At 44.0% G+C, this 12,910-nt stretch overlaps 1 protein-coding gene across 1 annotated transcript in view; it reads left to right on the top strand.

Moving 5' to 3' along the window:
- LOC121577602 (FYVE, RhoGEF and PH domain-containing protein 5) overlaps positions 1–10,128 on the top strand; it is a 41,229-nt gene extending 31,101 nt beyond the window's left edge. The window contains exons 13-21 of the mRNA XM_041891334.2: positions 5,570–5,653; positions 5,952–6,031; positions 6,316–6,412; positions 6,643–6,780; positions 6,947–7,049; positions 7,216–7,352; positions 7,629–7,754; positions 8,123–8,277; positions 8,519–10,128. Of these exons, the coding sequence (XP_041747268.2) occupies positions 5,570–5,653; positions 5,952–6,031; positions 6,316–6,412; positions 6,643–6,780; positions 6,947–7,049; positions 7,216–7,352; positions 7,629–7,754; positions 8,123–8,277; positions 8,519–8,555 (957 nt within the window). The 3' untranslated portion in view covers positions 8,556–10,128. The remainder of the gene's footprint in view (positions 1–5,569; positions 5,654–5,951; positions 6,032–6,315; positions 6,413–6,642; positions 6,781–6,946; positions 7,050–7,215; positions 7,353–7,628; positions 7,755–8,122; positions 8,278–8,518) is intronic.
- The last annotated feature ends 2,782 nt before the right edge of the window (positions 10,129–12,910 follow it).

Here is a 12,910-nt window from a genome sequence, read left to right as displayed (position 1 = left end):
ACACTAGACCTGGTTCTCTCTCTGTTGAATACAGCCACACACACTAGACCTGGTTCTCTCTCTGTTGAATACAGCCACACACACTAGACCTGGTTCCCTTTCTGTTGAATACAGCCACACACACTAGACCTGGTTCCCTTTCTGTTGAATACAGCCACAGACACTAGACCTGGTTCTCTCTCTGTTGAATACAGCCACAGACACTAGACCTGGTACCCTTTCTGTTGAATACAGCCACACACACTAGACCTGGTTCTCTCTCTGTTGAATACAGCCACACACACTAGACCTGGTTCTCTCTGTTGAATACAGTCACACACACTAGACCTGGTTCCTTTTCTGTTGAATACAGCCACACACACTAGACCTGGTTCTCCCTCTGTTGAATACAGCCACACACACTAGACCTGGTTCTCTCTGTTGAATACAGCCACACACACTAGACCTGGTTCTCTCTCTGTTGAATACAGCCACACACACTAGACCTGGTTCTCTCTCTGTTGAATACAGCCACACACACTAGACCTGGTTCCCTTTCTGTTGAATACAGTCACACACACTAGACCTGGTTCCTTTTCTGTTGAATACAGCCACACACACTAGACCTGGTTCTCTCTCTGTTGAATACAGCCACACACACTAGACCTGGTTCCCTTTCTGTTGAATACAGCCACACACACTAGACCTGGTTCTCTCTCTGTTGAATACAGCCACACACACTAGACCTGGTTCCCTTTCTGTTGAATACAGCCACACACACTAGACCTGGTTCCCTTTCTGTTGAATACAGCCACACACACTAGACCTGGTTCTCTCTCTGTTGAATACAGCCACACACACTAGACCTGGTTCCCTTTCTGTTGAATACAGCCACACACACTAGACCTGGTTCTCTCTCTGTTGAATACAGCCACACACACTAGACCTGGTTCCCTTTCTGTTGAATACAGCCACACACACTAGACCTGGTTCCCTTTCTGTTGAATACAGCCACACACACTAGACCTGGTTCTCTCTCTGTTGAATACAGCCACACACACTAGACCTGGTTCCCTTTCTGTTGAATACAGCCACACACACTAGACCTGGTTCCCTTTCTGTTGAATACAGCCACACACACTAGACCTGGTTCTCTCTCTGTTGAATACAGCCACACACACTAGACCTGGTTCCCTTTCTGTTGAATACAGCCACAGACACTAGACCTGGTTCTCTCTCTGTTGAATACAGCCACAGACACTAGACCTGGTACCCTTTCTGTTGAATACAGCCACACACACTAGACCTGGTTCTCTCTCTGTTGAATACAGCCACACACACTAGACCTGGTTCTCTCTCTGTTGAATACAGCCACACACACTAGACCTGGTTCTCTCTCTGTTGAATACAGCCACACACACTAGACCTGGTTCTCTCTCTGTTGAATACAACCAGACACACTAGACCTGGTTCTCTCTCTGTTGAATACAGCCACACACACTAGACCTGGTTATTAATAACTCTAAATTAAGCATATAGGAGTACCTATTTCTTTATTAACCGCTCAACACAAAATAGCCGCATGTGCGCACTCACTCAAATCGTTTGGAGAAAATATCCTTTCTATATTATTCAGCTTTGTTCAATTGTATTCTTCATACTATAAAATAATATAAAATAATGGCAAGGAATTCTAAGCAAATCTTTTCTGCTAAATAAACTAGTGTAGCCCACAGCCATATGGCATAGCCAGATCAGGACCTAAGAAATGGACAACTCAGAGTATGCTACTCTGTTCTTCTGAAATAGACTACATTTTCTTCATATCATGTTTCTTTACACCTGTCTAAATAAATAATGGATTTATTGTGATGGTGTAGGCTATATTACATGGATTTATTAGACTTTCTTAAATGTAGATGTTCCAAAGGTCTGCATCAGTGGCTTGTAGGCTACAGTATGTGTGGAAGCCAGGAGATGCTAAATGTGTTTATGTTAATTAATGGTCAATTAGACCAACAGTTATTTGCTTGACAATCACCGGCTGATGAAATGTCATGACCGCCACAGCCCTATGTGTGAGCAAATGAAGTGTGTGTGTGTGTGTGTGTGTGTGTGTGTGTGTGTGTGTGTGTGTGTGTGTGTGTGTGTGTGTGTGTGTGTGTGTGTGTTTGTGTGTCTATGTTGGAGTGTGTTGGAGTGTCAGTGTGAGTGTGTGTAGAGTCCTGTAAGTGTGCATAGAGTCAGTCCAAAAATACAAATAAAATAGAAGGGTCAATGCAGATAGCCCGTATAGCCATTTTGTTAGCTATTTAGCAGTCTTATGGCTTGGGGATAGAAGCTGTTCAGGAGCCTGTTGGTGTCAGACTCGTTGCTCCGGTACCACTTACCGTGCAGAAGCAGAGAGAACAGTCTATGGCTTGTGTGGTTGGAGTCTTGAAAAAAAATGTTGGGCCAATTTTACGGGCCGCCTGATATAGAGGTCCTGGATGGCAGGGAGCTCGGCCCCAGTGATGTACTGGGCTGTCCGTACCACTCTCTGTAGCACCATGCGATCGAGGGCGGTGCAGTTGCCATACCAAGCAGTGATGCAGCCAGTCAAGATGCTCTCAATGGTGCAGCTGTAGAACCTTTTGAGGATTTGATGGCCCATGTCAAATCTTTTCAACCTCCTAAGGGGGGGAAGAGGCGCTGTCGTGCCTTCTTCACGACTGTGTGCGTGTGTGTGGACCATTTGAAGTCCTTAGTGATTTGGACACCGAGGAACTTGAAGCTCTCAACCCGCTCCACTGCAGCCCCGTCGATGTGGATGGGGGCGTCCTCGACCCCCCGTTTCCTGTAGTCCACGATCAGCTCCTTGGTCTTACTGGTGTCGCCGGTGATCAGGCCTACCACTGTCGGGTCATCAGCAAACTTGATGATGGTGTTGGAGTCATGCGTGGCCACGCAGTTGTGGGTGATCAGGGAGTATAGGAGGGTACTAAGCACATACCCTTGTGGGGCTCCCGTGTTGAGGGTCAGCGTGGCAGAGGTGATGTTGCCTACCCTCACCACCTGGGGTCGGCCCATCAGGAAGTCCAATATCCAGTTGCAGAGGGAGGTGTTCAGTCCCAGGGTCCCAAGCTTGGTGATGAGCTTGGAGGGGACTATGGTGTTGAACACTGAGCTGTAGTCAATGAACAGCATTCTCACATAGGTATTCCTCTTATCTAGGTGGGTGAGGGCAGTGTGGAGTGCAATTGAGATTGCGTCGTCTATGGATCTGTTGGGGCGGTATGCAAATTGGAGTGCGTCTAGGGTGTCTGGGATGATGGAGTTGATGTGTGCCATAACCAGCCTTTCAAAGCACTTCATGATTACAGATGTGAGTGCTACAGGGCGGTAGTCATTGTGAGGATTACAGACTGGGAGAAGGAGAGGTTGGAAATGACCGTGAATATGCCTGCCAGCTGTTCTGCGCATGCTCTGAGAACGTGCCCTGGAATACTGTCCGGCCCCGCGGCGGTTCCCTTTCTGTTGAATACAGCCACAGACACTAGACCTGGTTCTCTCTCTGTTGAATACAGCCACAGACACTAGACCTGGTACCCTTTCTGTTGAATACAGCCACACACACTAGACCTGGTTCTCTCTCTGTTGAATACAGCCACACACACTAGACCTGGTTCTCTCTCTGTTGAATACAGCCACAGACACTACACCTGGTACTCTCTCTGTTGAATACAGCCACACACACTAGACCTGGTTCTCTCTCTGTTGAATACCGTCACACACACTAGACCTGGTTCCCTTTCTGTTGAATACAGCCACAGACACTACACCTGGTACTCTCTCTGTTGAATACAGCCACACACACTAGACCTGGTTCTCTCTCTGTTGAATACAGCCACACACACTAGACCTGGTTCTCTCTGTTGAATACAGCCACACACACTAGACCTGGTGAAAACTCTGTTTAAACCTCATGTTAGTTTGTCCAATCATAACTGTATTTAGAGAGATATTTTGTATGTAGATCAGTAGATATTCACCTGGATGTCCTACTATTGTTTTACCATGCCATGTTAATCTAAAATTGTTTCATTACTAATTTCTAAAATTAAACCAACCTCCCCCACCTAGATTCTGTCATCTTTAAAAAAAAAGAACATACCCGTCTTTAGCAACCCCACAAACACACTCAGGATATGGTGGTAGGGGTGACATGTCTGAGGAGGGAGAGGGAGAGAAGGAGGAGGGGGGTGTAATTTATAAAGCCATAAGTCTAGACAGAGTAACGACTTCAGACAGGCCATTCTTTAGCGGCCTGGCAGTGAAAGCCCCCTCTGTAACTATGCCAACAGAACACTCTGACACACTGCCATCTCAAAGTGAGAGAGAGGGATGTAGGCAGAAGAGGAAGAGAAAGAGCATAAAACAAGGAATGGGTTAATATGATGGAAAATTACAGAATTAAAGGGGACTTCCTTATTTTTGAAATGTTCAGCCCTCTCAGTGATGGTGAACGAAGATCGACAAAAGAGTTAAAGAAAGACAAATCTGTTATCTGAAAATGAAAAGATAATCCCATTGGCCTATTCTTGAACGACCAATGACCTTTGTTTACATCTACCCAGAATTCAACTTTAAGGTTTTCTAGGTCACTGTTGTCCAACTACAGGGATTTGCACTAAGACGAGTCACTTAATCATATTTTGGAAATATTATCCAACCGGATAAAACGTAATTTAAAATATTATTCGAAAAGCTATAGGAACGGCTTGTAGGAAATCACTTTAACATTTAAGAATAAAACACTGAGGCTATATGCAGTCAGTCCACTCATGATCACACACAACTATAATCCATTTAGTTTTTTTCTCTCACTCTCTCCAGGAGGTGGAGTTACGGTATGTTTAGGGCCCCAGTGGAATGATGAGTAGGGCCCAGAGTTTTTCCTGGTCAAGTCATGCAGTCAGAAAAACAGGGAGAAATCTTGATTTGTGACATTGAGACACATTTAACTGTCAAATCTGATGAAATTATGATCACCAAAACAGCCCAACTCCTCCTTGAGGAACTGATAGTTTCCTCTTCGTTTAGGGCACCACCATGTGGTCATTTAGCATGCAGGAATAATGTCAAATGTATTTTTTATCAAATCAAATTTTATTTGTCACATGCGCATTTACCTTACAGTAAAAAGATTACTTACGAGCCCTTTCCCAATGATGCAGAGTTAAATAAGACAAAATTAAAACACACAAGAATGAAGCTATATACAAGGAGTACCATAACCATATCAATGTGCAGGGATATGTGGTAATAGAGGTAGATACAGTATGTACATGTCGGCAGAGGTGAACTGACTAGGCATCAAGATATATAACACTAAGTAGCATGCTACTTGGATTGGAGAGTACTGAGAATAAGTATATGTATGCATTTCACATTGTTTCATTTCTCCATGCACTTGTTCTATCCGACAGCTGAATCAGTGAAATGTTTGTATACAGTATTATCTTGTTCATTGGTTCTGAGGATACAGAATGAAAGTATGTGTGATTCTGAGGTTTGTTAGTGAATTCTGAGTGTGATTGTGTCTTAACAGATGAATGATGTGCTGCTGTACACCTACCCTCAGCAGGATGGGAAATACAGACTGAAGAACAGCCTCCCACTCACTGGGATGAAGGTCAGAGTCCTCCCTCTCCTGTTTTTTTTTCATCACCATTTACCAAATTTCTCTCTTCTCTTTGTCTATATCACTCACCCCCCCCTCCCTTCTCCCTCCCCCCTCCCTCTCCCTTGTCCTCTCTATAACTGTGTCTTTATCTCTATCTTACTCCCTCACTTTTATATCTCTCATTCTTTTCCTCTCTCTCCCTTTCTCCATCCTCTCGTTCTCTCTTTCCCCTTCTCAAACCTATCTGTCCTCTCTCTCACTTTCCTGATGGGTCTGTGTAATGTGCTATTGATGATTGATGTTCCAGGTCAGTAAACCCGTCATAGAGAATGTGCAGAATGCTCTGAGGATCGAGGGAGCAGACATCTCCATCACCTTGGCAGCCAGGTGGGTCACACTAACACACCTTGGGTGGCATGGTCGGTATAATGATCGTAGTTCATAGTTCCCATGGTTACCAATTGCGCTGTTTCAACAGTGAATGAGGTATAGTAAAGCTTCTCGTGCCAGGCTTTTTGGACCTTTTATAAGTAGTGTCAGTGTTGTTTTCCTGACCATGTATCTAGACCACTCTGGGCCATTTATAGCCCTAAAAGTAGTGTAGTCAAACAGGTATATGAAAAGTATGATGAGAGGGCTTAATGACCTGTGCTCTGTGTGTCCCTGTGCAGCTCCTGTAGTGAGAGGGAGGACTGGTTCCACACTCTGAGTCGGACAGTGTCTGACCACGCCAGAGGACCTGCGACATTCAGCAGCTGCTCTGGAGAGGTGAAGAGGACTTTGACTGGGAGACAGAGCATACATAAAAGCAATGTTAGCAATAACATAACAATGCTCCCCACTCAATGACAATAGCAAACCAATACTCATACATTTACTGAGCTTATATTAACATTGCAGAGGGTGTATTTTCTCTTTTAAGTTGAGTATGAGTCACTGAGTATTACTGTGAAGTCTAGTGCCGTAGCCGTAGCTATATTGTCCTGTCTCTCTTCCAGGCCAGAGAACGTCTGTGGCTGTCCCTGGGGGAGAAGGCTCCTACTCTGGTGCCTGTGTCCCATGTGATGATGTGTATGAACTGCACCTCAGACTTCAGCCTCACACTGCGCAGACATCACTGCCACGCCTGCGGGAGGGTGAGTCTCTCTCTCACACACATGTGCTTCTAGGTGACAATGCATGGCTCTGTCACCTAGAAGCATAGTTTTGTGCAGTATGATGTGGCTGGAGTCTGTTTTCCATAGTCAGGCCTGACCTGTGTGTGTTGGGTGTTCTGACGTGTCCTGGTCCTGCTGTACTCAGATTGTGTGTCGGAGCTGCTCCAGGAACAGATACCCTCTGAAGTACCTGAAGGACCACATGGCCAAAGTGTGTGACCACTGTTACAGTGAGCTCAAGAAGAGAGGTGCATAACTCCTCCTCCTTTCCTTTCTTGTACTGTATTGTATTGTACTAAACTGTACTATACTATATTGTATTGTACTGTACTGTATATGCCGCTCTTGACTACTGGAGCATATTGAATGTGTGTGAGTCCAGGTGTTAAGGTCAGGTGTTCTCTGTCTCCATAGGAGGGAATGTGTCTGGGGCGAGTGGTACTGACAGTCCTCGTTCTAACCGCCGCTCCATCCGCCCGCTCTCTGCCGTCTTCCAGAACATTCACCCTCCCAGCCTGTGGAGACGCAAGGGCACTGCCTCTCTGACCCAGGTAATCACACACACACACATACACACACACACACACACACACACACACACAAAACACTAATCTTATTTTAATGGTAAAAGCTATTGTCCAAAAACTAAACTTACATTTTAATGGAAACATACATTTTCCTCCAAAAGTGGCTCTTAGACGTTTTGTTCTTCAGCTTGATCTTCAATTGATGCAACTTGGTTGTACTGAGGTAGTGACAGTATACATTTCCCTTTGCACTGTTATGTATCTAACTAATCTCTCTGTGTGTTCCTGTGTTGTCTCTAGGTGGGTGTGTCAGAGGAGGGCTCTATGAGTGGGACTCTGCAGCGCAGTAAGAGGAGCAAGAGGAACTGGAAGAGGCTGTGGTTCCTCCTCAAAGACAAGGTGCTTTACACCTACCAGGCCCGCGAGGTGAGGGGGAACACACGCTCCCCTTAAACCTGAACCCTCACACACACCTCTACCCAAAACACCTATCCCTGTAACTCTGAGCATAGAGTTTCCCTAGTAAAGCTAATTCACCCTCTCTACTTTTTTAGTCAGCAAAACCTCCACAAACTGCATCCTTAAAACTATGCAGGTCAATGATCACTGTGTATTTCTCTCTCTGTGTCTGTCTCTCTTCCTCCTCTCTCTCTCCCTCTCTCTCTCTCTCTCTCTGTATGTGTCTCTCTCTGTCTCTCTCTCATCCTCCTTCTCTCTCTCTCTGTCTCTCCTCCTCATTTCCCTCTATTTCTCTCTCTCTATCTCTCTCTCTCCTTGTCTCTCTCTGTCTCCAGGAGAAAGTGGCGTCTGAGAGTTTGCCTCTGTTGGGCTTCACAGTGAAGCTGCCTGATAGGCCAGATGGAGAGGAGACTACCAACGTCTTTGAGCTGTACCACAAGAAGACCCTGTACTACACCTTTAAGGCTGAGGACAATCACACTGCTAAGAGGTGAGCCCTGCACTGCACCTTTAAAAAATATATATCACCACATGATCTGACCAAGACTAACTCTGGGCCCTAGTTGTAGCCTTTAGCCTTTTACGTGGTGAGGTAAAACTCCTGGCCCCACTTACAGGCCTCATTAAGCCACCTCATAGGCATGACTCACATTGACAACAGCGTCAACACAACAATCAGATTGTTATTATAATGTATTACAATTACAGTCAGCACTTTTCTTTCTACCCAGATGGGTGAACGCCATGGAGGAAGCCACAGTTTTATAGCAGTGGCCATCTTGGGTGGGTTGTTGAGACTGTATCTTTGGATGTGCATCATTCACCTTTCAGACTTACCCTGGGGACCTCGCTGCCACTCTCCTGCTACACATAGCCGCCCTCAGAATGCCTGAATATAAAACAAAAAGGGAAGAGGAAGAAGGAGGAAGGAGGAATATGTTAATTTTGCCTTTAGTCAGCTGTGACGGTTGTGTCTTACTGTGTGTGGACCGAGAGAGGAGGGAAGGAAACATGGTGTTCTTAAAGGAGGGGACACGCTCGCCTACTTTGTCACCCTTCAATGTCTCCGTCCCGCTGCTACAGCAGGTGTGACGCCCAGAGCCAAGAGAAGAGCTGGCCCAGATATGTACCATTCTGGAAAATTCCACCAAGGCTACCTATGACTCCCCCTCCAATTTTTCATGGAATGAATTACTCTGGATTACTTCTAAAAATGGAAGGAAAATGACATGCAAAATAAATACTGGATTTTATTAAAGCAAAGAAGAATATGGTAATTGATATCAAGCTATCACTACATTTACATGTTTTTGACACTAAGAGTCCTGACAAGGGGACACATTTGGAGGTAAAGAAGATAAAACAGAAAAAGAACAATAGCAGTAAATGTGTTTAAACTGCATGTCCTACTAGTGTGTAACCTACATCCAGAGGTTATGAAAATGATGAATCTGTTATTAATACATGTTCACCACATGCCAACGTGACTGTAGTCTTAATGTGATGTCAGAAGCATGAGAGTGGATCTCCATGTATTATTACACCATCCACCAAGGTCTGAGGTGGTGGGTTCATTCACCCCCTCCCATTAGACCTAATATGTGCTGTCATGTTCACAGTACAATACAGCCTTTCTAAACCAATATGACGGTACTTTAAAAGATCTCCCTATATTTACTGAATGAACTCTCTATTTCTTTCGTTTTATCAGAACACGTTCCTGCACTGGACTTAGCCAGCTTCACGTGCCTGACATTTTGAAGCACAGGTTCTGCTCAAAGTATGACTATTGTCTTGTATTGTTTTGCATTTAATGTGTTTCTTAGCTACGTATTTTCATCATGTACCGTATTTTCTGAAATGGCCTTGCATACAGCAACTAGTTAATGTAAATACATATGTAGAGATTTTGATAGGCAAAAATAATTTTGCTTTATTTTGCACTGATAAAAAGAGAAAGGAATTGAAAGAGTAATGTAGTCAAGTGCACTCTTCTTCTAAATGTTATTCTTTGATCATGTGTCTTGGTCAGCCTGTGCCAAACTCACTAAGCCCAGTGCCTGGAGTTCGTTCTCTGTGTTAGCAAACCATGGATATATCAACTATATCAGATCAATGACAAAAAATATGCTCATCCTCAACGTTAAGTTGCATAATATGTCAAATTCCTATTTGTACCAAGCCTCAGCTCTGACTTGTGTGTCCGCCTTATAATGGGAGTGGTTTCCCTGTTGTGAAACACTGCTATCAGCCATAATCACTGTAGTGGACTTTGAAATGGATGAGTTATTTATTTCAAAAGGTTGGAGTTTCTCAAACAAGTAAAGTGACTAAGGTTGGATATCCTTTGTGTGTATCATTTTGTGTGATTTCTTCTCACTACCCTGTGCTATTCCTATATTGGTCACTAGATGGCATATACGCTGAACAAAAATATAAACACAAAGCAGCAATTTCAAAGATTTTACTGAGTTACAGTTCATTTAAGGAAATCAGTCAATTGAAATGAATTCATTAGGCTCTAATCTATAGATTTCACATGACTGGGCAGGGGCGCTGCCATGGGTGGGCCTGGGAGGGCATAGGTCCACCCACTTGGGAGGCAGGCCCACCCACTGGGGAGCCAGGACAAGCCAATCAGAATGAGTTTTTCCACACAAAAGGGCTTTATTACAGACAGAAATACTCCTCAGTTTCATCAGCTGTCCAGGTGGCTGGTCTCAGACGATACCTCAGGTAAAGAAGCCTGATGTGGAGGTCCTGGGCTGGCGTTGTGAGGCCGGCTGGACGTACTGCCAAATTCTCTAAAACAACGTTGGATGCGGCTTATGGTAGAGAAATTAACATTCAATTATCTGACAACAGCTCTGGTGGACATTCCTGCAGACAGCATGCCAATTGCATGCTCCCTCAAAACTTGAGACATCTGTGAAATTGTGTTGTGTGACAAAACTGCACATTTTAGAGTGGCCTTTTCCCCAGCACAAGATGCACCTGTGTAATGATCATGCCGTTTAGACAGCTTCTTGATATGCCACACCTGTCAGGTGGATGGATTATCTTGGCAAAGGAGAAATGCTCACTAACAGGGATGTAAACAAATTTGTGCAGAAAATCTGAGAGAAATAAGCTTTTTGTGCATATGGAACATTTCTGGGATCTTTTATTTCAGCTCATGAAACGTGGGACCAACACTACATGTTGCGTTTATATTTTTGTTCAGTATAGAATCTGCAGGATTGGGGACATTCAGACTGACTGACATCTGTCATGTCTGTATCACGAGGGTACAAGAGAGTACTGTAGATAGTTACAGTACATGGACATCAGTGCACTACTATCCAAACATGCAAAAATCAACAAGCACAGCAACAGTTGAACAACAGTTGATTGATACGATATGAATGTCACATATTTACTGTTTGTGATGAAAGACCAAACCAAGTGTGAGAACACTCTCTGGCTGATGTAGACTACCACCCTTATTTCCACTGTGCCTAACTGGGCACTAATAGGCAGAATTTGTAATAGTACAAGTTTCCTTCTTGTCATGTCAGTCATTGCATACCGTAGAGAGCTATTTATAACTTGTCAACCATGTCAGCTAACAGTTTTTTTAGCTAGGGTTTTTAGCCCATAGATTTTGTTGTAAAGTTTGAGTCACTCAAATATCACATGAATACAAATTAGACATGGCAAAATATATAGAATTGCAAGAAAATGAGCTTTAAAATTGAAAAATTATCTGCACCCCATGACTAAATGTGTAGAATTGCAGGAAATAAGCTTTAAACCTGTAAAATGTTCTCTCAGACAACAAGAGGAGTGTGAATTTAGATTGTCTTAGATTACTGTGAAGGCTGCAGCAGTAAATCAAATCAAATCAAATGTTATTTGTCACATACACGTACGTGTTTAGCAGATGTTATAGCGGGTGTAGCGAAATGCTTGTGGTTCTAGCTCCGACAGTGCAGTAATATCTAACAAGTAATATCTAACAATTTCACAACATATACCTAATACACACAAAACTAGTAAGGAATGGAATTTAAGAAAATATACAGTGAAGGAAAAAAGTATTTGATCCCCTGCTGATTTTGTACGTTTTCCCACTGACAAAGAAATGATCAGTCTATAATTTTAATGGTAGGTTTATTTGAACAGTGAGAGACAGAATAACAACAAAAAAATCCAGAAAAACGCATGTCAAAAAAGTTATAAATTGATTTGCATTTTAATGAGGAAAATAAGTATTTGACCCCTCTGCAAAACATGACTTAGTACTTGGTGGCAAAACCCTTGTTGGCAATCACAGAGGTCAGATGTTTCTTGTAGTTGGCCACCAGGTTTGCACACATCTCAGGAGGGTTTTTGTCCCACTCCTCTTTGCAGATCTTCTCCAAGTCATTAAGGTTTCGAGGCTGACGTTTGGCAACTCGAACCTTCAGCTCCCTACACAGATTTTCTATGGGATTAAGGTCTGGAGACTGGCTAGGCCACTCCAGGACCTTAATGTGCTTATTCTTGAGCCACTCCTTTGTTGCCTTGGCCGTGTGTTTTGGGTCATTGTCATGCTGGAATACCCATCCACGACCAATTTTCAATGCCCTGGCTGAGGGAAGGAGGTTCTCACCCAAGATTTGACGGTACATGGACCCGTCCATCGTCCCTTTGATGCAGTGAAGTTGTCCTGTCCCCTTAGCAGAAAAACACCCCCAAAGCATAATGTTTCCACCTCCATGTTTGACGGTGGGGATGGTGTTCTTGGGGTCATAGGCATCATTCCTCCTCCTCCAAACACGGCGAGTTGAGTTGATGCCAAAGAGCTCAATTTTGGTCTCATCTGACCACAACACTTTCACCCAGTTCTCCTCTGAATCATTCAGATGTTCATTGGCAAACTTCAGACGGGCATGTAATGTGCTTTCTTGAGCAGGGGAACCTCCTTCACGGCGTAGTGTGTTACCAATTGTTTTCTTGGTGACTATGGTCCCAGCTGCCTTGAGATCATTGACAAGATCCTCCCGTGTAGTTCTGGGCTGATTCCTCACCGTTCTCATGATCATTGCAACTCCACGAGGTGAGATCTTGCATGGAGCCCCAGGCCGAGGGAGATTGACAGT

The sequence above is a fragment of the Coregonus clupeaformis genome, chromosome 12 (assembly GCF_020615455.1).
Source record: "Coregonus clupeaformis isolate EN_2021a chromosome 12, ASM2061545v1, whole genome shotgun sequence".
NCBI classification, from domain to species: domain Eukaryota; kingdom Metazoa; phylum Chordata; class Actinopteri; order Salmoniformes; family Salmonidae; genus Coregonus; species Coregonus clupeaformis.
Note: the sequence above shows the minus strand (reverse complement) of the source record. Positions and strands in the feature narration are given on the sequence as shown.